The sequence below is a fragment of the Entelurus aequoreus genome, linkage group LG04 (genome assembly GCF_033978785.1).
Source record: "Entelurus aequoreus isolate RoL-2023_Sb linkage group LG04, RoL_Eaeq_v1.1, whole genome shotgun sequence".
In the NCBI taxonomy this organism is placed as follows: Eukaryota; Metazoa; Chordata; class Actinopteri; order Syngnathiformes; family Syngnathidae; genus Entelurus; species Entelurus aequoreus.
The window spans coordinates 79681070-79705334 of record NC_084734.1 but is presented as its reverse complement, the minus strand read 5'-3'; the positions used below and the strand labels follow the sequence as shown (position 1 = coordinate 79705334).

At 37.2% G+C, this 24265-nt stretch overlaps 1 protein-coding gene and 1 long non-coding RNA gene across 53 annotated transcripts in view; one reads left to right on the top strand and one right to left on the bottom strand.

Annotated features, from left to right (window-relative positions):
* The window catches only part of znf185 (zinc finger protein 185 with LIM domain), a 77103-nt gene that overhangs the window by 31342 nt on the left and 21496 nt on the right, over nt 1–24265 (top strand). For 7 of the 50 annotated variants that reach the window (XM_062045753.1, XM_062045751.1, XM_062045754.1 and 4 more), the window contains 20 exons: nt 290–364; nt 689–763; nt 1609–1683; nt 2001–2075; nt 2391–2465; nt 2784–2858; nt 4172–4246; nt 4580–4654; nt 4971–5045; nt 5362–5436; nt 5758–5832; nt 6154–6228; nt 7841–7915; nt 10426–10479; nt 10783–10857; nt 14570–14623; nt 15784–15837; nt 16171–16245; nt 18461–18523; nt 18721–18774. In XM_062045753.1, coding sequence (XP_061901737.1) covers nt 290–364; nt 689–763; nt 1609–1683; nt 2001–2075; nt 2391–2465; nt 2784–2858; nt 4172–4246; nt 4580–4654; nt 4971–5045; nt 5362–5436; nt 5758–5832; nt 6154–6228; nt 7841–7915; nt 10426–10479; nt 10783–10857; nt 14570–14623; nt 15784–15837; nt 16171–16245; nt 18461–18523; nt 18721–18774 — 1404 coding nt within the window. The remainder of the gene's footprint in view (nt 1–289; nt 365–688; nt 764–1608; nt 1684–2000; nt 2076–2390; nt 2466–2783; nt 2859–4171; nt 4247–4579; nt 4655–4970; nt 5046–5361; nt 5437–5757; nt 5833–6153; nt 6229–7840; nt 7916–10425; nt 10480–10782; nt 10858–14569; nt 14624–15783; nt 15838–16170; nt 16246–18460; nt 18524–18720; nt 18775–24265) is intronic. The other 43 variants (XM_062045750.1, XM_062045759.1, XM_062045762.1 and 40 more) reach the window with 43 other exon arrangements.
* Nucleotides 502–4342, bottom strand: LOC133649053 (uncharacterized). Of its 3 annotated transcripts, XR_009825974.1 has the most exons (8): nt 4013–4342; nt 2643–2850; nt 2251–2452; nt 1975–2062; nt 1854–1909; nt 1583–1670; nt 1462–1517; nt 502–755 (listed from the first exon to the last, which is right to left on the bottom strand). It is a non-coding gene; the product is annotated as an uncharacterized LOC133649053 (long non-coding RNA). The 3 variants fall into 3 exon arrangements; XR_009825975.1 differs by lacking the exon at nt 1462–1517; XR_009825976.1 differs by lacking the exon at nt 1854–1909.

Below are 24265 nucleotides of genomic sequence, written 5' to 3'. Positions count from 1 at the left end.
TAATTCAGAGAGCTAGCAGTACTACTACTATTAAGTTAGCATGTAACCATTTGACATGATAACCACTTGTAGCTTCCTCGTTGGACAAAAGCTATTAATCTCCTTAGTAACCCTAATGCTTTTTAAAAAAATTTTATCTAAATGTACTTGTGGTATAAAGTCACATTGGGAGTTTCCAGCTTCCTCTCACTTCCTGGATCAGAACAATCTGATGTTTGCTTTCTTTACCTTGTGAGAGTTACAGTATATTTATGTCACCTTACCTCATCTTATCTCTCCTCCTCTGCAGTCGAGAAGATCGTACACTGCCTGTTCCACCCAGTCCTAAACAATGGCAGCAGGATCTAATCACTGAAATAGAAAGGTACAGAAGTATCCCAAAATCTAAATGACACATAAAAACAGAGCTACAGTACTACTACTATTAAGTTAGCATGTAACCATTTGACATGATAACCACTTGTAGCTTCCTCGTTGGACAAAAGCAATTAATCTCCTAAGTAACCTTATTGCTTTTTTTTAATTTTTTTATTTTTTATCTAAATGGTATAAAGTCACATTTGGAGTTTCCAGCTTCCTCTCACTTTGTCTCACTTCCTGGATCAGAACAATCTGATGTTTGCTTTCTTTACCTTGTGAGAGTTATTATTATGTCACCTTACCTCATCTTATCTCTCCTCCTCTGCAGTCGAGAAGATCCTGCACTGCCTGTTCCCCCCAGTCCTAAACAATGGCAGCAGGATTTGCTCACTGAACTAGAAAGGTACAGAAGGATCCAAATCTAAATGACACATAAAAAAGAGCCAGCAGTACTACTACTATTAAGTTACCGTATTTTTCGGACTATAATTTGCAGTTTTTTTCATAGTTTGGCCGGGGGTGCGATTTATACTCAGGAGTGACTTATGTGTGAAATTATTAACACATTACCGTAAAATATCAAATAATATTATTTAGCTCATTCACGTAAGAGACTAGATGTATAAGATTTTATGGGATTTAGCAATTAGGAGTGACAGATTGTTTGGTAAATGTATAGCATGTTCTATATGTTATAGTTATTTGAATGACTCTTAGCATAATATGTTACGTTTACATACCAGGCACGTTCTCAGTTGGTTATTTATGCCTCATATAACGTACATTTATTCAGCCTGTTGTTCACTATTCTTTATTTATTTTAAATTGCCTTTCAAATGTCTATTCTTGGTGTTGGGTTTTATCAAATAAATTTCCCCCAAAAATGCGACTTATACTCCAGTGAGACTTATATATGTTTTTTTCCTTCTTTATTATGCATTTTCGGCCGGTGCGACTTATACTCCGGAGCGACTTACACTCCGAAAAATACGGTAGCATGTAACCATTTGCCATGATAACCACTCGTAGCTTCCTCGTTGGACGAAAACAATTAATCTCCTAAGTAACCCTATTGCTTTTTAAAATTACATTTAAATGTACCTGTGGTATGAAGTCACATTTGGAGTTTACAACTTCCTCTTACTTCCTCTCACTTCCTGGATCAGAACAATCTGATGTTTGCTTTCTTTACCTTGTGAGAGTTATTTTTATGTCACCTTACCTCATCTTATCTCTCCACCTCTGCAGTCGAGAAGATCGTGCACTGCCTGTTCCCCCCAGTCCTAAACGTTGGAGTCAGGATCTACTCACTGAAATAGAAAGGTACAGAATTATCCCCAAATCTAAATGACACTTAAAAAAGAGAGCTAGCAGTACTACTACTATTAAGTTAGCATGTAACCATTTGTAGCTTCCTCGTTGGACAAAAGGAATTACCGTAACCGCCTAAGTAACCCTATTGCTTTTTTTATTTATTTTTTAACTAAATGTACCTGTGGTATAAAGTCACATTTGGAGTTTCCAGCTTCCTCTTACTTCCTCTCACTTCCTGTATCAGAACAATCTGATGTTTGCTTTCTTTACCTTGTGAGAGTTATTTTTATGTCACCTTACCTCATGTTATCTCTCCTCCTCTGCAGTCGAGAAGATCCTGCACTGCCTGTTCCCCCCAGTCCTAAAAAATGGCAGCAGGATTTGCTCACTGAAATAGAAAGGTACAGAAGTATCCCCAAATCTAAATGACACATAAAAAGAGAGCTGGCAGTACCACTACTATTAAGTTAGCATGTAACCATTTGACATGATAACCACTTGTAGCTTCCTCGTTGGACGAAAACAATTAATCTACTAAGTAACCCTATTGCCTTTTAAAATACAATTTAAATGTACCTGTGGTATAAAGTCACATTTGGAGTTTCCAGCTTCCTCACACTTCCTGGATCAGAACAATCTGATGTCTGCTTTCTTTACCTTGTGAGAGTTATTTTATGTCACCTCCCTTAACTCATCTTATCTCTCCACCTCTGCAGTCGAAAAGATCCTGCACTGCCTGTTCCCCCCAGTCCTAAACGTTGGAGTCAGGATCTGCTCACTGAAATAGAAAGGTACAGAAGGATCCCCAAATCTAAATGACACTTTAAAAAAGAGAGCTAGCAGTACTACTACTATTAAGTTAGCATGTAACCATTTGACATGATAACCACGTGTTGGTGCCTTGTTGGACAAAAACAATTAATCTCCTAAGTAACCCTATTGCTTTATAAAATAACATTTAAATGTACCTGGGGTATGAAGTCACATTGGGAGTTTCCAGCTTCCTCTCACTTCCTGGACCAGAACAATCTGATGTTTGCTTTCTTTACCTTGTGAGAGTTATTTTTATGTCACCTCCCTTAACTCATCTTATCTCTCCTCCTCTGCAGTCGAGAAGATCCTGCACTGCCTGTTCCCCCCAGTCCGGGACGTTTGAGTCAGGGTTTGCTCACTGAACTAGAAAGGTACAGAAGGATCCCCAAATCTAAATGACACTTTAAAAAGGGAGATAGCAGTACTACTACCAGGGCTCGAATTTTACCGCAGCAACCACGGCAGGTGCAGCGACCGCCCTCGTCATTTGCCGTAATGCCCAAAAAATTGACCAACATTTGCGGCAAGAACATGTCGTGACCGCCCTTGACTTTTTACTTGTTAATGGACGAGGGATGTTACTGTAAACGGTATAATGATAATTATAATTAGTAATACCGCTTAATTTTTTAATTACCGAAAACCCGTCATTTATTAATGCATTTTAAGCAACATGAAATCATGCGCACTAACGGTGTTTGGCTGGATAATCATGGCGGACCAACGATACCAACTTTGCTGCGGAGATTTCCGCCATGATTATCCAGCCAAACACCGCTAGTGCGCATGGGCCGGACTTCGTGTTGCCGAAAATGCATTGATAAACAAAGTTTTTTCGGAAATTAAATAATTAAATGGTATTACTAACTATCGCAAATTACCATTATACCGTTTACTGTTACATCCCTCGTCCATTAACAAATAAAAAGTTAAGAGCATTCACAGCATGTTCTTGCCGCGAATGTTGCTCAATTTTTTTTGGCATTACGGCGAAAGACGAGCGCGGTCGCGGCACTTGCCGTAGTTGCCGTGGTAAAATTCGAGCCCTGGATAACATTTATCTATAGTATTGACATGATGGTATTACGTGCACACCCCAACACTGCTTTACCTAACAATCAGTAATCATGATTTCATTATTGATAACAATAATCTTAATTATTACTTTGGCCATAATTGGCAGCCCTAGATCTCATACATGAACACTATTTTTTAATCTATTTTATATACACACACACACACACACACACACACACACACACACACACACACACACACACACACACACACACACACACACACACACACACACACACACACACACACACACACACACACACAGTATATATATACTGTATCTCCTGTCTCAAAAGAAAATAATGTTTGCCTTGGTGCCCTTCTAACTTGCAGTTAGCATGTAACCATTTGACACGATAACCACTTGTAGCTTCCTTGTTGGACAAAAACAATTAATTTCCTAAGTAAATCTATGGCTTAATAAAAAAATACAAAAATCTAAATGTACCTGTGGTATAAAGTCACATTTGGAGTTCCCAGCTTCCTCTTACATCCTCTCACTTCCCTCTCACTAACTGGATCAGAACAATCTTTGCTTTCCTTATCTTGTGAGAGTTAGTTTTATGTCACACCTCCCTTAACTCATCTTATCTCTCCACCTCTGCAGTCGAGAAGATCGTGCACTGCCTGTTCCACCCAGTCCGGGACGTTTGAGTCAGGATCTGCTCACTGAAATAGAAAGGTACAGAAGGTGTCCCAAATCTAATTAACTCTTTAAAAAGCGAGCTAGCAGTACTACTATTATTAAGTTAGCATGTAACCATTTGCCATGATAACCCCTTATAGCAGTATCTTCCTCGTTGGACGAAAGCAATTGATCTCCTAAGTAACCATGTTGTTTTTAAAAAAAAAAAATCTGAATATACCTGTGGTATAAAGTCACATTTGGAGTTTACAGCTTCCTTTTACTTCCTCTCACTTCCTGGATCAAAACAATCTGATGTTTGCTTTATTTACGTTGTGAGAGTTATTTTTCACACCTCCCTTACCTCATCTTATCTCTCCACCTCTGCAGTCGAGAAGATCCTGCACTGCCTGTTCCCCCCAGTCCGGGACGTTTGAGTCAGGATCTACTCACTGAAATAGAAAGGTACAGAAGGATCCCCAACTCTAACTGACTCTTGAAAAAGAGAGCTAGCAGTACTACTACTATTAAGTTAGCATGTAACCATTTGACATGATAACCACTTGTAGCTTCCTCGTTGGACAAAAACAATTAATCTAAGTAACCCTATTGCTTTTTTTTTTTAAATATCTAAATGTACTTGTGGTATAAAGTCACATTTGGAGTTTCCAGCTTCCTCTCACTTCCTGGATCAGGACAATCTGATGTTTGCTTTCTTTACCTTGTGAGAGTTATTTTTATGTCACCTCCCTTAACTCATCTTATCTCTCCACCTCTGCAGCCGAGAAGATCGTACACTGCCTGTTCCCCCCAGTCCGGGACGTTTGAGTCAGGATTGGCTCACTGAAATAGAAAGGTACAGAAGGATCCCCAACTCTAACTGACACTTGAAAAAGAGAGCCAGTAGTACTACTACTATTAAGTTAGCATGTAACCATTTGACATGATAACCACTTCTAGCTTCCTCGTTGGACAAAAACAATTAATCTCTTAAGTAACCCTATTGCTTTTTTTTTTTTAAATATCTAAATGTACTTGTGGTATAAAGTCACATTTGGAGTTTCCAGCTTCCTCTCACTTCTTGGATCAGGACAATCTGATGTTTGCTTTCTTTACCTTGTGAGAGTTATTTTTATGTCACCTTACCTCATCTTATCTCTCCACCTCTGCAGCCGAGAAGATCGTACACTGCCTGTTCCCCCCAGTCCGGGACGTTTGAGTCAGGATTGGCTCACTGAAATAGAAAGGTACAGAAGGATCCCCAACTCTAACTGACACTTGAAAAAGAGAGCCAGTAGTACGACTACTATTAAGTTAGCATGTAACCATTTGACATGATAACCACTTCTAGCTTCCTCGTTGGACAAAAACAATTAATCTCTTAAGTAACCCTATTGCTTTTTTTTTTAAAAAATATCTAAATGTACTTGTGGTATAAAGTCACATTTGGAGTTTCCAGCTTCCTCACACTTCCTGGACCAGAACAATCTGATGTTTTCTTTCTTTACCTTGTGAGAGTTATTTTTATGTCACCTCCCTTAACTCATCTTATCTCTCCTCCACTGCAGTCGAGAAGATCCTGCACTGCCTGTTCCCCCCAGTCCGGGACGTTTGAGTCAGGATCTGCTCACTGAACTAGAAAGGTACAGAAGGATCCCCAAATCTAAATGACACTTAAAAAAGAGAGCTAGCAGTACTACTACTATTAAGTTTGTATGTAACCATTTTTGACATGATAACCACTTGTAGCTTCCTCGTTGGACAAAAACAATTAATCTCCTAAGTAACCCTACTGCTTTTTTAAAAAAAGTAATAGGTTACCTGTGGTATAAAGTCACATTTGGAGTTTCCAGCTTCCTCTCACTTCCTGGATCAGGACAATCTGATGTTTGCCTTCTTTACCTTGTGAGAGTTAGTTTTATGTCACACCTCCCTTACCTCATCTTATCTTTCCTCCTCTGCAGTAGAGAAGATCCCGCACTGCCTGTTCCCCCCAGTCCGGGACGTTTGAGTCAGGATCTGCTCACTGAACTAGAAAGGTACAGAAGGATCCCCAACTCTAAATGACACTTAAAAAGAGAGATAGCAGTACTACCGTATTTTTCGGACTATAAGTCGCAGTTTTTTTCATAGTTTGGCCCGAGGGTGCGACTTATGTGTGAAATTATTAACACATTACCGTAAAATATCAAATAAAATTATTTAGCTCATTCACGTAAGAGACTAGACGTATAAGATTTCATGGGATTTAGCGATTAGGAGTGACAGATTGTTTGGTAAACGTATAGCATGTTCTATATGTTATAGTTATTTGAATGACTCTTACCATAATATGTTACGTTAACATACCAGGCACGTTCTCAGTTGGTTATTTATGCCTCATATAACGTACACTTATTCAGCCTGTTGTTCACTATTCTTTATTTATTTGAAATTGCCTTTCAAATGTCTATTCTTGGTGTTGGGTTTTATCAAATACATTTCCCCAGAAAATGCGACTTATACTCCAGTGTGACTTATATGTTTTTTTCCTTCTTTATTATGCATTTTTGGCCGGTGCGACTTGTACTCCGAAAAATGCGGTACTATTAAGTTAGCATGTAACCATTTGACATGATAACCACTTGTAGCTTCCTCGTTGGACAAAAACAATTAATCTCCTAAGTAACCCTATTGCTTTTTAAAATAACATTTAAATGTACCTGTGGTATGAAATTACATTTGGAGTTTCCAGCTTCCTCTCACTTCCTGGATCAGGACAATCTGATGTTTGCTTTCTTTACCTTGTGAGAGTTAGTTTTATGTCACCTCCCTTACCTCCATTCATCCGTTCATTTTTTCAAAATAATCTTACTCATCTCACCATATGAAATGTAACTTACTTCACCGAGTATTATTTATTCATTTTTATAGTGATTACTTATGGAGTACTGTATTTTTCGGACTATAAGTCAGTTTTTTTCATAGGTGCGACTTATACTCAGGAGCGACTTATGTGTGAAATTATTTACACATTACCGTAAAATATCAAATAATCTTATTTAGCTCATTCACGTAAGAGACTAGACGTGTAAGATTTCATGGGATTTAGCGATTAGGAGTGACAGATTGTTTGGTAAACGTATAGCATGTTCTATATGTTATAGTTATTTGAATGACTCTTACCATAATATGTTACGTTAACATACCAGGCACGTTGTCAGTTGGTTATTTATGCGTCATATAACGTACACTTATTCAGCCTGTTGTTCACTATTCTTTGTTTATTTTAAATTGCCTTTCAAATGTCTATTCTTGATGTTGGATTTTATCAAATAAATTTCCCCCAAAAATGCAACTTATACTCCAGTGCGACTTATATATGTTTTTTCCTTCTTTATTATGCATTTTCGGCCGGTGCGACTTATACTGCGGAGTGACTTATACTCCGAAAAATACGGTATATTGTGAATAAATTGAGAACAGGAAGTGAACAAAAGTTTTAGCAACTGTTATGTAAAAGAAAAGGGGTAGGATTGAATAAGCTCTGCTTCTTTCCTACTCCTTTTCGAACATGTTGAAAAGAGAAACTGGAAATTGTGATGTATGTTGTATGCTTGCATGTTCGAAATAAACTCAAACTCAACTCAACTTATCTCTCCTCCTCTGCAGTCGAGAAGATCCTGCACTCCCTGTTCCCCCCAGTCCTAAACGTTTGAGTCAGGATTGGCTCACTGAAATAGAAAGGTACAGAAGGATCCCCAAATCTAAATGACACGTAAAAAGAGAGCTAGCAGTACTACTACTATTAAGTTAGCATGTAACATTTGACATGATAACCACGTGTTGCTTCCTCGTTGGATAAAAATAATGAATGCACAAAGTAACTCAAATGCTTTAAAAAAAAAAAAGAAAAAAAAAGCCTATCTACCAAAGGTTTGATAGCAAACGCAAAGCTGAACTACTAAACTTGTACACAGAGGATTTCAGTGAGCAGAATTTGCAGTGCAATCCATTTAGCGTGTCGGTCTTAATGAATATGCAGAATATATGCTGATCATCAGAACACCCACAATTCTGGAAGGAGAAGAAGCAAATATAATGAATTAGCATGTGCAATGTGATTTATTAAGCCTGACACGCAACTGCGAGCACTGTTTAGAGTCATTATTTAGCACGTCTGAAAAGTACATGCAAACTGACAGTTCCGCACATGGCTCTGAGAGAGAAGTGCCCATGCTGCAAAGACGCACGACGGACAGAGAATGCTCCAACCCACGTGTATGCTTCAACATATTTGGACGGTCAGAAATAATAATTATTAGACACATAGTCTGTCTAGCAACATCCTTTAATAATTTTGTAGCTGCTAGATGACTTAAGGGGCTGAATAAAACAAATTCAACTGATGCGTTTTGGTGTCGTTTAATATTTTTTTAATGACGTTCGTTTTTTCCACATAGAATATATATTGCTAACATATATCCTATATTATACATACTTCTTGAAGTGCATGTCTTGCCCTTTCGATCACAGTAGTGCAGCCTCCCTCCCATGCACATTTAGCGGTAAAAAAAAAAAAAGTGGTGTCAATTTATATGCACTGCATGACTGCTTCTAAAATGCCCATAAAAAGTGGTGGATGTCTCCTGTTTGTTTGAAAACATAGCAAAACGCCACAGGTAGGAGCCTAACATGAATGTGCAGTAAATGAGAGTGTCTCTGTGGTGATGCCCTGTATAGTACACGCTAAAACATTATTTAAATAAGGCGGTTTGCACCACTTGTCAATTACACACGCAGTGTTAGTAGATCACACGCAACTCGCCCATTAATAGTACCGTATTTTTTGGACTATAAGTAGCAGTTTTTCTCATAGTTTGGCCGGGGGTGCGACTTATACTCAAGAGCGACTTATGTGTGAAATTATTAACACATTACCGTAAAATATCAAATAATATTATTTAACTCATTCACGTAAGAGACTAGACGTATAAGATTTCATGGGATTTAGCGATTAGGAGTGACAGATTGTTTGGTAAACGTATAGCATGTTCTATATGTTATAGTTATTTGAATGACTCTTACCATAATATTGTTTGGTTATTTATGCGTCATATAACGTACACTTATTCAGTCTGTTGTTCACTATTCTTTATTTATTTTAAATTGCCTTTCAAATGTCTATTCTTGTTGTTGGGTTTTATCAAATACATTTCCCCCAAAAATGCGACTTATACTCCAGTGTGACTTATATATGTTTTTTTCCTTCTTTATTATACATTTTCGGCCGGTGGGACTTATACTCCGAAAAATACGGTACACGCTATTTTATAGATTGCACAAGCTGTTTAGCGTGAGGTATTTAGATTTGAGTAAATCAGGCCCCTAGTGTAGTACAACATACCACAACAGATCAAGTTTTTACTAACATAGCAAAAACATCCATCAATCCATCCATTTTCTACCGCTTGTCCCTCTCCGGGTCGCACAACATACATACCGTATTTTTCAGAGTATAAGTCGCTCCGGAGTATAAGTCGCACCGCCCGAATATGCATAATAAAGAAGGAAAAAAACATATAAGTCGCACTGTAGTATAAGTCGCATTTTTAGGGGAAATTTATTTGATAAAACCCAACACCAAGAATAGACATTTGAAAGGCAATTTAAAATAAATAAAGAATAGTGAACAACAGGCTGAATAAGTGTACGTTATATGACGCATAAATAACCAACTGAGAACGTGCCTGGTATGTTAACGTAACATATTATGGTAAGAGTCATTCAAATAACTACAACATATAGAACATGCTATACGTTTACCAAACAATCCGTCACTCCTAATCGCTAAATCTCATGAAATCTTATACGTTTAGTCTCTTACGTGAATGAGCTAAATAATATTATTTAATATTTTACGGTAATGTGTTAATAATTTCACACATAAGTCGCTCTTGAGTATAAGTCGCACCCCCGGCCAAACTGTGATAAAAACTGCGACTCAGTCCGAAAAATACGGTACATAAAAAAACCACGTTTTCTACATAACATAATATAGCGTAGCATAGCACAACATGACTTTTTCATACAGTACGTAACATGACATAACCCAACAAATCAAGCTTTCATAACATAACGTAACATCACGATATGACATAATTATTTATTTTGGCCCCCTTTTCTCCCCTCTTTAAGCAATTCATGCATTTCCTCGCTCCTTACCTCTCCATTTTGTCATTGTCATATTTTTGCAGCAAGGAGAAGGACCCCATGAGCTCCCATGTGACCACCACAGTAACTGAGTACAGGTACTTACACTTCCTTTAAATAGTCAGTTTATAACACAAGATAGCATTTTATAATAAAGTATAGCATAACAAATCAAAACTGAGTATAACATCGGACATAGGATACATAAACAGATGTAAATTAGGTCAAGTTGTCATCACACTTTCACTTCATTCCATTCGAACCATTATTCCCTTTTGGAATGTCACCTTTCCTGCCTCCTCTTACTTCCTGGGTCAGGACAATCTTTGCTTTCCTTATCTTGTGAGAGTTATTTTTATGTCACACCTCCCATACCTCCTCTTATCTCTCCACCCCTGCAGTCGAGAAGAACCTGCACTGCCTGTTCCCCCCAGTCCGGGACGTTTAAGGCAGGATCTGCTCACTGAACTAGAAAGGTACAGAAGGTGTCCCAAATCTAATTAACTAGAGATGTACGATAATATCGGTCTGCCGATATTATCGGCCGATAAATGCATTAAAATGTAATATCGGAAATTATCGGTATCGGTATTTAAAAAAAAAAAGTATTTATTTTATTTTTTTAAAAATTAAATCCACATAAAAAACACAAGATACACTTACAATTAGTGCACCAACCCAAAAAAACTCCCTCCCCCATTTACACTTATTCACACTCATTCACACAAAAGGGTTGTTTCTTTCTGTTATTAATATTCTGGTTCCTACATTATATATCAATATATATCAATACAGTCTGCAAGGGATACAGTCCGTAAGCACACATGATTGTGCGTGCTGCTGGTCCACTAATAATACTAACCTTTAACAGTTAATTTTACAAATTTTCATTAATTACTATTTTCTATGTAACTGTTTTTATATTGTTTTACTTTCTTTTTTATTCAAGAAAATGTTTTTAATGTATTTATCTTATTTTATTTGATTCATTTTTTTAAAAAGTACCTTATCTTCACCATACCTGGTTGTCCAAATTAGGCATAATAATGTGTTAATTCCACGACTGTATATATCGGTTGATATCGGTATCGGTTGATATCGGTATCGGTAATTAAAGAGTTGGACAATATCGGGATATCGGCTAAAAGCCATTATCGGACATCCCTATAATTAACTCTTAAAAAAGCGAGCTAACAGTACTACTACTATTAAGTTAGCATGTACCTCTTTGACATGATAACCACTTGTAGCTTCCTTGTTGGACAAAAACAATTAATCTACAAAGTAACCCCGCAGCTTTTTAAAAAAGATTAAGGGCCTGATCTACTAAAGGTTTGCATGTACTAAAACATGTGCACACTTGATAGCACATGCAAAGCTGATCTACTAAACTTGTGGGCAGAGGATTTTAGTGAGCAGATAAAAGGAGCACAATCTCGTGTGTCTGTCTTCCTGTATATGCAGAATATATGCTGATTATTAGAACACCCACAATACTAGGAGGAGAAGAAGCAAATATCAATTAATCAGTCAATCAAAGTTTATTTATATAGCCCTAAATCACTAGTGCCTCAAAGGGTATCACAAACCACAAAGGCATCCCCAGATCTGAGCCCCCCCATTCCCCTGGGTGACTGAGTGCAATGGATGCCGACTAGGTACGGTTAATAATGTGAGAGTTCAGTCCATAGTGGGGCCAGCAGGGGATCCTCTTGCATGTAGACACGTCGGAGCGCAGAGACGTCACCAACATGCAAAGAGGAGTGGTCCAATCCTCCGTGGAGGCTGATCCGTGGTCACCTGATAACGTCTTCACGCAGGAGAGGGGCACAGAGCAGAAAAGAGAAGCGGCAGGTCAACGGGTCTAAAAAGAGATCTATTCAAAGACTAGAGTATCTGAATTAGCTTTTAAGATTTGACTTAAACGCGTCTACTAAAGAAGCATTTGGGCTCCTTAGTACTGGAGCACAAATAGAAAAACGCTCTAGAGCCCTTACTTATTTTGGGCTTTGGTAATCACTAATAAGACAGTTTTTGGAACACAGATTTCTGGTCGGTACATATGTTACAATACAGTCAGCAAGATAGGATGGATTTAGACCGCTTAGTATTTTATACGTAACTAATACAACCTTAAAGGGGAACTGCACTTTTTTGGAATTTTGCCTATCATTCGCAATCATTATATAAGACATGACATTTTTTTTTATGCATTCTAACTCGTAAATAAAAGTCCGCTTACAGCGGAGCCAATGGGAGGTCCTCTATTCCGTCCACAAAACCCAATAAAAAAACATCCAAAAAGTGTCAACAATAATCCATTTACCTTATTTTTCGGAGTATAAGTCGCTCCGGAGTATAAGTCGCACCGGCCGAAAATGCATAATAAAGAAGGAAAAAAACATATATAAGTCGCACTGGAGTATTTTGGGGGGGAAATGTATTTGATAAAACCCAACACCAAGAATAGACGTTTGAAAGGCAATTTAAAATAAATAAAGAATAGTGAACAACAGGCTGAATAAGTGTACGTTATATGACGCATAAATAACCAACTGAGAACGTGCCTGGTATGTTAACGTAACATATTATGGTAAGAGTCATTCAAATAACTATAACATATAGAACATGCTATACGTTTACCAAACAATCTCTCACTCCTAATCGCTAAATCCCATGAAATCTTATACGTCTAGTCTCTTACGTGAATGAGCTAAATAATAGTATTTGATATTTTACGGTAATGTGTTAATAATTTCACACATAAGTCGCTCCTGAGTATAAGTCGCACCCCCGGCCAAACTATGAAAAGAACTTATAGTCCGAAAAATACGGTACATTTCGTGACTTGAACCAAGTATTAGTGATATTATTATTGTAAGCGCGAACACAGACAAACTATTTATAGTGGCGCTGTGATCACGAGCTTGTTTGCCAATGTTGACATTATCAACTGATGAGCCTTGTTTTCTTGCTCGTCAAATGTGATTCTAGATCAGAAATCATGCCTCTCACCTGGAGGGTTGGAGCTGGTTAGTTCTTTCTTAACTGACTCCTCACCCCATCTAACAGACGCTCTAATTGCCTGTGTTCAGTGTAGTTCGTCAAGTGCGACTCAAACAGTAATCTATGTTACTGGTAAGAGGGCTGGCGCATTCCTGGTTAAGGTGAAGGCCGTCCATCCTCAGCAAGCCTGGTCCAATTATCAATAAACATTGGTCCCTGTTCTCTACAAAAACTAGCCAGCCACCTGTTAAGCGAGACTAATCTGTTAAATCTCTTATCATTGCCTCTCACAGGCAGGGGGCCCTGAGACAAGTACTCGATGTTGAGCCATCTTTCTGGCAAGATTACAAATCCGAGCTATGTTCGTCTTTGTAATTTCTTACTGTCTCATCCTAGTGTCATTGGAGCCGACATGTACAACTATGTTCGAGTACCAAGTAGGGTTGGTATATACCAATATTTTGGTATATAATATAATATATTTCAATTTTTTCCGATACTTTTTGATAGTTTTCAATATAAAGGGGATCATGAAAAAAATTCATTTTTGGCTTCATTTTAACACAAATCTTATGATACATTAAACATATGGTTCTAATTGCACTCAAATAACTCTTAGAAGATTAACATAAAAGTTAAAAGGCATTGAACATACTGGGTTTTTCTTGTTGCACTCAAAGAACAACTTACAATTTTGTATGTATTACATACAGACTGCCATAATCTAGTATTATATTAAAATAGAATAAAAAGCTTTACTGACATTGTATTAAATGCTTCATGGTTCATGTTTGCCACTCTTGGTATGTGCTTTAAGAAAAAAAAAATCATTTGTAAATACTAAAAACAATACTATGGCTAAAACTACCCATATAAGACATGTATCAGGTAAAATGCATATTGTTAAATATAAAACACAAATTGTAGGAATTTGTTGCAAAATTCAGTTATTTCACTTGTATTAGTTTGCGCATAGTGGATGTTTTAGACTCCCCTAAGCAAGCAGCTGTGCGCGCGTCTTCGATATCTGCACAGCAGGGGAGCTAGTAAGCGTCACACATAGCACAACATAACTTTCATACATATTATTAAATTTATAATATCACATAATGTAACATAACTTTTTATTAAGTCATTAATGCATTTCCTCGCGCCTTACCTCTCCATCTTGTCTTTTTGCAGCAAAGAGAAGGACCCCCTGAGCTCCCATGTGACCACCACAGTAACTGAGTACAGGTACTTACAATTACTATAGTCATGTTAGGTTTAATCACGTAAGTTCCCCACTGTCAATATTTTCATTAATCATCCCCTTATATAATTTCACAATGATTTTCTTTTTGCCTGTGATGTGTTTGCATACGCCTTAACATGTGGACTATTGCACCACTGATCACAGGCCAGATAAATCATATACTTGAACAGTATGATCTACTCATCATAAAACACAATTTAATACATAATTACACAATTACCTTGCATAATTGTCTGTGTGTTTGATATTTTTTGGTTTACACATCAAATTTTGCTATTTCCTTAAGAAACGTTGAGTTTAGCCTAAATTGGCCTCCTATAAATAAATGAAGGACTTTTATACTGTTTTTGGCTGTTGTTTCCATTGGCTTTTTTCAGTGAAATTCATTACAAATAAATAATAAGTACCTTTCTGTCACAGACAGTATTTCTTACAGTTTATAGCAGATATATACAGTATATATATATATATATTGGCTAAACTTACTTGGACTTGACTTAACAACATATCTTGTCAAGTTTGGCCTGTCTTTCATGAAAAAACAGTATTGAGCTGAATGGTGCCCCAGAATATAAGGCGGCACGGCACCTCTTTCATATTTTAAACCAAAATCAAAGCCAAAACTAATCTTTAAAGCCGTGTATTTGTAGTGTGAGTACAGTAACAACTGGACTATTACAAAATGTATATCTTATGTTTTAACTTTTTGACCGTTTAATGATGTACTTCACTGATTACCATGATCTTGAAATTAGCATGATAACTCCTCATCTAATCTTTGCTAACATTTTCAACATTGAATTTATTTTTTTCTGTTAGTTATCTATAGTTCACTTATGTTTGTGGGTGACAGGAAGAAAAGCACATAACGTACTTTAAAAAAACAACAACATTTAATATATGTAACTCAACATGATACAACTTACAGTATATATTTATATATATATATATATACTTGTTTATTAGATTTTATATTAACATAACATAACCTAACAAATCAAGTTTTTATAACATAACAAAACAACACATGATATAACATACAGTAACTTTATATCCAGGGCCTCTATTATCCCCTCTTTAAGCCATTCATGCATTTCCTCACTCCTTACTTCTCCATCTTGTCATTATCATCTTTTTGCAGCAAGGAGAAGGATCCCCTGAGCTCCTATGGAACCACCACAGTAACTGAGTACAGGTACTTACACTTGCTATAAATTTGATCTGCTGACAGCGCTTTATAACATAAGATATAATTTTATAATAAAGCATAGCATAACAATTCGAAACTGAGTATAAATAGGTTACATCAATAGATGTAAAATAAGTCAAGTTGGCAGTTTTTTGTCATCATACTTTCTCTTCATTCCATTTTAACCATTATTTTCGAAAGGAATGTCACCTTTCCCGCCTCCTCTTACCTACTCTCACTTCCTGGATCAGAACAATCAGCAGTTTGCTTTCCTTACCTTGTCAGAGTTATTTTTATGCCACACCTCCCTTACCTCCTCTTATGTCTCCACATCTGCAGTCGAGAAGAACCTGCACTGCCTTCTCCCCGCAGTCCTAAACGTTGGAGTAAGGATCGGCTCACTGAACTAGAAAGGTACAGAAGGAGCCCAAAATCTAACGTTAGAATGATGCATTCGTTACGATTAAAATCAACACTTGCCTTTGTCAGAGACAAGCGGATGTACAGTATTTGCATACAAATTGATACAAAGCTTGTTTTCCAAACTCGTGTTACCTTTTTTAATGAATGCAATCAAAAAAGGGCATGCAAGGGGGAAAACTGTTTCCAAAAAAAAATGTTGTGTCTGCACTGCTAATTCCTATCAGCACAGATACAGCACACATACCAACCTTCCTGCACCCTTGTTTAAAAATGCAATGGTTATGGTTTATGAATTTAAGTCGAACATGCATACAGGTATAAAATCACATACCGTATTTTTCGGACTATAAGTCGCAGTTTTTTTCATACTTAGGCCGGGGGTGCGACTTATACTCAGGAGCGACTTATGTGTGAAATTATTAACACATTACCGTAAAATATCAAATATTATTTAGCTCATTCACGTAAGAGACTAGACGTATAAGATTTCATGGGATTTAGCCATTAGGAGTGACAGATTGTTTGGTAAACGTATAGCATGTTCTATATGTTATGTTATAGTTATTTGAATGACTCTTACCATAATATGTTACGTTAACATACCAGGCACGTTCTCAGTTGGTTATTTATGCCTCATATAACGTACACTTATTCAGCCTGTTGTTCACTATTCTTTATGTTTTTTTCCTTCTTTATTATGCATTTTCGGCCGGTGCGACTTATACTCCGGAGCGACTTATACTCCGAAAAATACGGTATTTCCAATTTCTCATAACATGTCCGAAAAGCAGAGGGGTTAGTGCATCTGCCTCACAATACCAAGGTCCTGAGTAGTCCTGATTACAATCCCGGGCTCGGGATCTTTCTGTGTGGAGTTTGCATGTTCTCCCCCCGTGACTGCGTGGGTTCCCTCCGGGTACTCCGGTTTCCTCCCACCTCCAAAGACATGCACCTGGGGATAGGTTGATTGGCAACACTAAATTGGCCCTAGTGTGTGAATGTGAGTGTGAATGTTGTCTGTCTATCTGTGTTGGCCCTGCGATGAGGTGGCGACTTGTCCAGGGTGTACCCCGCCTACCGCCCGAATGCAGCTGAGATAGGCTCCAGCGACCCCCCGCGACACCAAAAGGGACAAGCGGTAGAAAATGGATGGATGGATGTCCGAAAAGGACATGTCATAGCAATTTTTTACACACTTGTTTGTTGAGTTCCTCTGCTCAATTTGAAGCACAAATAAATAAATAAATGAATGACCAATAACGTTCTTATACATAAATAGTTATGGTAGTTGTGATTCACATAATTAGATGAATTAGATAGGGTTCGAGATATGTATCAGGATTATTCTTCTTTATACTTTGTAAATATTTTGAGTTTGAACAGTTTCTTAAACTGGATCATATTACCACTTTGTTTGACTTATTTGCTTAATCCATTCCATAGTTTAACTCAACATACTGATATGCTAAAGGTTTTAGGTGTTGTACGTGCATACACATTTTTTAAGCTTCTGTGTGTTCTCTCCTGAATAAAATGCGGTCGTGTCATCTATAATATTACAAACTTTAAGTTGTTTGTAACTTAACAAATGTCATTTATATAGAGATTGAACAAGTCTGGTCCCAGTATTGATCTTTGGAGCACGCCACAAGATATATTTTGCTCTACAGATTTGCCGAGCTTCACGTTCACGTTGGTTAAGTAGCTTCTTACCCAGTTCGGGACAAACCCCCTCATGCTATTTTGTTCTTATTTGTTAAGATATTGTGATTAGTTGCATCAAATGCTTTTGTTATGCCCATCAACACTGCGACTGCACACGGTCTGTGGTTACCTTTACAGGACTATCATGTATTTCCTGCAGGCTATTTTTACATCAAGTTTATCAATTTTTAAGGTATGGAACAAGTTTAGTTTATTTAGTTGGCTCCTTGGTATTCTATGTCAACTCCGACTCAATGTTTTAAACAATACAGAGAGTTGCACATCTTATCTGCCTGTGTCTGGAAGTAGAAGAGCATGTTCTGTTCTGATGAAGTAATGCTGCTTTGATTTTCTACGTCAGCTTTGGATGCAGCCAGACAACATCTGGCCAAACCAATTAAAGTTACACCTAATCAGAGCACTTCCTTGTGAAAAAATGATTTATGATCTGTTTTGACGTGTCCTAAACTGACTCTGAATAATGTGTTTCTCTGCTCGCCAGCCCCACAAAGACTCACTCCGATTTTACTGTAACCACTGAAACTGTAACCACCAGTATTGACAGGTATGATGGCACTTATACAAACACACATTACAAAAATGTCTCCACTTTGTACTGCTTTATAGTCAAATAGTTGTCAGGACTGTCATTGTAAATGTATGAGAACAACCACACTAACCTTTGTTTGCACTCTTTTCTCCCATTCATGCATTCCTTTGCTTCTTACCTCTGCATCTCACACCACCACTATCATTTTGTAGTGAGGAGAAGGACCCCTTGAGCTCCCGTTCGACCACCACAGTGACTAAGTTCAGGTAGTTGCACGTACTATAAAGAGACATGTTTGGTTTGAATTGGTAATTAATAGGGATGCCGATAAATGCTTTAAAATGTAAAATCGGAAATTATCGGTATCTGTTTCTTAATTATCGGTTTCGGTTTCTAAAAGTAAAATGTATGACGTTTTAAAACGCCGCTGTGTACACGGACGTAGGGAGAGGTACAGAGTGCCAATAAACCTAAAAGGCATTTCCTTTGCGTCCGTGCCGTCCGAGTCACAAAATATTTACCGGCTGTTCTCATCACGAATTAATGCAAGGCGTACTTAGTCAACAGCCATACAGGTCACACTGAGGGTGGCCATATAAACAACTTTAACACTGTTACAAATATGCGCCACACTGTGAACCCACACCAAACAAGAATGACAAACACATTTCGGGAGAACATCCGCACCGTAACACAACATAAACACAACAGAACAAATACCCAGAACCCCTTGCAGCACTAACTCTTCCGGGACGTAAGAGACTAGACGTATAAGATTTCATGGGATTTAGCGATTAGTAGTGACAGATTGTTTGGTAAACGTATAGCATGTTCTATATGTTATAGTTATTTGAATGACTCTTACCATAATATGTTACGTTAACATACCAGGCACGTTCTCAGTTGGTTATTTATGCCTCATATAACGTACACTTTTTCAGCCTGTTGTTCACTATTCTTTATTTATTTTAAATTGCCTTTCAAATGTCTATTCTTGGTGTTGGGCTTTAACAAATACATTTCCCCCAAAAATGCGACTTATACTCCAGTGCGACTTATATATGTTTTTTTCCTTCTTTATTATGCATTTTTGGCCGGTGCGACTTATACTCCGGAGCGATTTATACTCCGAAAAATACAGTAATTAACATTTCAATGCAGCCCACTGGATGTTTTCAAACTGTAGAAATGATTCCAATGGTTAGAATCTGCACTTTTCAGTGACATATGGGTTACTATGGTAATCATAGGAACTACGTCACAGCAGCTCCATGCAGACAAGGCACGAAGAGAGTGGGCGGGGTTTGTTTACACAGCAGCAAGCCTGAGATGTGTCAAACAGAGGTAGATTTCTAAAACAATGTTCTGCAGAAAAGTGATATTTTTAAACACAAATGTTGCTGCCTTTTTTTTCCCCAACTAAAAATGTCAGTATAATTTGATGTAAAAAAAATTCATTTCACAAAATTCGAATGCAAAAAAATTCAGTCACACAAATTCAGTGTCAAAAAAGCTTTCTTAATAAAAACACAAATTAACCTTCATAATTAAACATGTCCCGGATTTGAATATTATACAAATAATATAAACAAAAACAAAAATGTTTATATACTGTGTATCTCTTTATAATAATGTAATGAATTTATATTTAAAAAATTAAGTTGAGTGTTTTTCTCAGCATTTTAGGTGAGATAAAGGCAGAGATTAATTAGGTTATTATTATTTTTTATTAGATTAATTACCGTATTTTTCGGAGTATAAGTCGCTCCGGAGTATAAGTCGCACCGGCCGAAAATGCATAATAAAGAAAGAAAAAAAACATTTATAAGTCGCACTGGAGGATTAGTCGCATTTTTTGGGGAAATGTATTTGATAAAACCCAACACCAAGAATAGACATTTGAAAGGCAATTTAAAATAAATAAAGAATAGTGAACAACAGGCTGAATAAGTGTACGTTATATGACGCATAAATTACCAACTGAGAACGTGTCTGGTGTGTTAACGTAACATATTATGGTAAGAGTCATTCAAATAACTATAACATATAGAACATGCTATACGTTTACCAAACAATTTGTCACTCCTAATCGCTAAATCCCATGAAATCTTATACGTTTAGTCTCTTACGTGAATAAACTAAATAATATTATTTGATATTTTACGGTAATGTGTTAATAATTTCACACATAAGTCGCTCCTGAGTATAAGTCGCACCCCCGGCCAAACTATGGAAAAAACTGCGACTTATAGTCTGAAAAATACGGTAATTACAGATCATGATTCATTAATTGCTCGTTTTGTGAACCGCTTGACAACACCAACAAAATGTATCAAAATGTCCCCAGCATCCTTACATTTTTATATTATGCGGCTCTCGCTGGAAAAAGTTTGGACACCCCTGGTATATTCTATCACAACAACAAGACTGCAAATTGTTAGTTGCTTCTCTGAGAATGCTATTGTGTATGTGCACGTGCTCTCTGCTTGTGTGTACGAGACAGCAGTGAGTGACTAGCATGAACAACAAATGTACAAAATCTTCCGACTGACGAGCAATTTTTATTCGATACTGTTAGTAATTGTGAACAATATAGACAATTTTAAAAAGTTTTGGCTCCCCAACTCCGAGAAGGACAAGTGGTAGAAAATGGATGGATTGATGTTCTGTTAAACCACGAATGGTAACAAATAAGCAGGTGGTTTTCTTGTTATATTTTTGGATTTGAAAAATGTAACTGCAGCCTTTAACATATTTGCTGAAGAAGAACTATATCATGAAACTTACAACTCTCACATCTGTAGCTGATGTATGTGCAGCCGGCAGATCTCTAGGCATTATTTGCGTGTCGAGAAAACAATTCTTTACAAAACTGTCCTTGGGACGAGCTAACGTAGTTAGTGGTGAGTCAGAGGTATGTCAATGAGGAAGGAATTTCTTTCTTCCAAACGTCAGTAAAAGCCTTTAAATATTATTGTAGAGACAAAGTGAAATACAATAGTACCTCAACTCACGAGTTTAATTGATCTGTGACGGAGCTCTTAACTCAAAACACTTGTATGTCAAATTAACGCCTCCCATTAAAATGACTTGAAATCAATTTCATTGGTGCTTGGCCTCCCCAAAACAGTACATTTTTAACATGTAAAATGCCTTTTAACATTTTAGTTATGACATTTTATATAAAACAATATAATATAGTTTACTACAGTATTTTTATGAAGTAATGTAATAATAATGTTTAACATTTACCTCGGAGAGTGGACTTCTACAGTATCTCCTTCCAGCTGCTTCTATGTCAAACACGCCGGTAGCAGCTTTTCCATATTTTAATGTATAATGTCTGCGGTTTGGATATTCTTTTAAAATTCTTGGCTGGCGTTATGGACTCATTCTGCTTCAGTATGGTGCAGACGAGCAGTGATACGCTTGAATTGCTTCGCCAAGTTGACAACACGCGCGGTCATGCTTTTAATGACTACTTTATTTACCAGTAATTCAATAAATAATTCAACACTGTCTTTTACACCCACTTTCTTCCTTCCAAAGGTTGAAAAACAAAGTTATGCCCATTTGTAGATGTAAGTTAATGCTAGCGAGCAGTGTTGGGTTAGTTACTGAAAACCAGTAACTAGTTACAGCTACTAGTTACTTTATTTCAAAAGTAACTCAGTTACTAACTCAGTTACTTACACCAAAAAGTAATGCGTTACTGTGAAAAGTAACTATTTAGTTACTTATATATTTTTTAAGGCCCCCTTTAATGCCCTTTTAGCCTTCATTTCAGTACTGTTATTGCAGTGGAGAATAATACAATCTGTTGATCAACCTGACATGCATTTGCATCACTGAACTCTGCTAAGCAATGTAGTCTACATACAACACACAAAGACAAAGATATGTTTCAAAGGGCCAATTTGTTTCAGGCCAGAACAAATTGACAAAACTATTTTAAATAGCTGCAACATAATATACATAAGTAACAAACAGCATAATAACAACATAGCTGTAAACCAGGGAAGGCACACACTACATACACAAAGCCTAACCAGGCGTTTTTTTCTCTCAAGGAATTCTGAAATAAAATCATGTCTGAAGCCCAGAACACTCTACACATTTCTCCAGTTTTAGTTTAGAGATAAGGAAAGATGAAAGATATGCACACATACACTCATGCATATGCACACATACACTCATGCACATAATCACGTTTCATCAAACATATATTAACGTTGTTGCCCTAGGGTAAACTGGGTATAACACATGGCACACTGACAAAGCTTAACCTATTGTTACTATAACAATCTACAAGGTTAAGGTTGCTTCTCTTTCTTCCCCTCCATTTTTCTGCATTCTTTCGTATCTCAAGTTATCATTACGTATATGTATTGTTGCATTTGAACAATTGTATTGTTGATAATAAAGGTAAAGTACTGGTATTGTTTATTATCAATAGCACTATTTCTATTGGTATTCATATTGCTCCATTTTTAGTGTAATAATGCTCATTGTCATTTCTGTATTTTTTTTTTAAAAATTTTCGCTAACTGCTTATTTGCTATTACTTTTACCATCATATTTGTACATGTCGTATTTGCTGATGTTGCTCTGTTGTTGTTGTTGTTGTTGTGTTTGCTGTTGTTGTTTTTGTCTCTCTGTCTAATCCCCCTCTTGTCCCCACAATTCCCCCCTCTGTCTTCCTTTTTCTCTCTTTCTATCCCCTCCTGCTCCGGCCCGGCTGCACCAAATGATAATATAAATACATTTAATAAAGTCAAAATACAAGTAAGGCAACAAGAGAAGTATCCTATACTTCTCTTTTGTAAAGTAAATCTGAACAGCCGATATGGGCATCTACATCTGCTATATGATTTGCCCGAGAAGCTGGGCAGGACATTATAAAAAAAAAAAAAAAAAAAAAAAAAAAAAAAAAAAAGAGATAAGGAAAGATTGACCTGGTCCACTAGGATCCCTCTTTATGTTTGTGAACTTTATAGTCTATACATTTAGAGTGATGTGATAATCAAACACACTAGAAGTCTAGAATGAAAGAGTACATAAGAGAATTGACAGAGTATGTGTATCTTCAGTGCGCAGTGCCTCGGTAAAATCCAGCCGCTGTTGCTTAGGAGGTGAAGTGTGTCTCTCTTTACTAGCTTTGTCGAAGCATGTTGCTTTTGTAGCTGTTTCAGCAGATTTGAATTGCTAGGATAGGATCTTTGATCCAAGACAACTTACATTTAACTAAAATGTTCTTTTCTTTGTGGTCGACAAAAGAAAAGTAGTGAGAATATCTCCATGTTAAGAAACTCGACTTTGGCTCTGCCATGTCTTGTTAGTAAACACAGACACGCCCCGCCCCCGCCCCACACCCACACACAGAGCAGCGCGCCTCTTCTCCGTCGCCTTTTCTGCAGCTCTCCAATAAAACACACGCAGATCCTCTGTTTCTAGCCGATACTACCGGTACATAAAAAATAACGTAAAATAACGCAGTAACGCATCATGTAGTAACGGCAACTGAGTTACTGAATATAAAAAATAACGCGTTAGATTACTATTTACCGCCGAAAGATAGTTGGGACTATCGCGTTAGTCCCAACACTGCTAGCGAGTAAGACCATATGTTTTGGTCGGGGTTGACTGTGACATTTGCTGCGTCAACATAAGGTGGGGATGCTGGTAACTTTCATTTTTGCTTGCAGCTTAAAGCATAACAATTAGCCCTTACCACAAAACACTCTTAAGTTGAGTTGG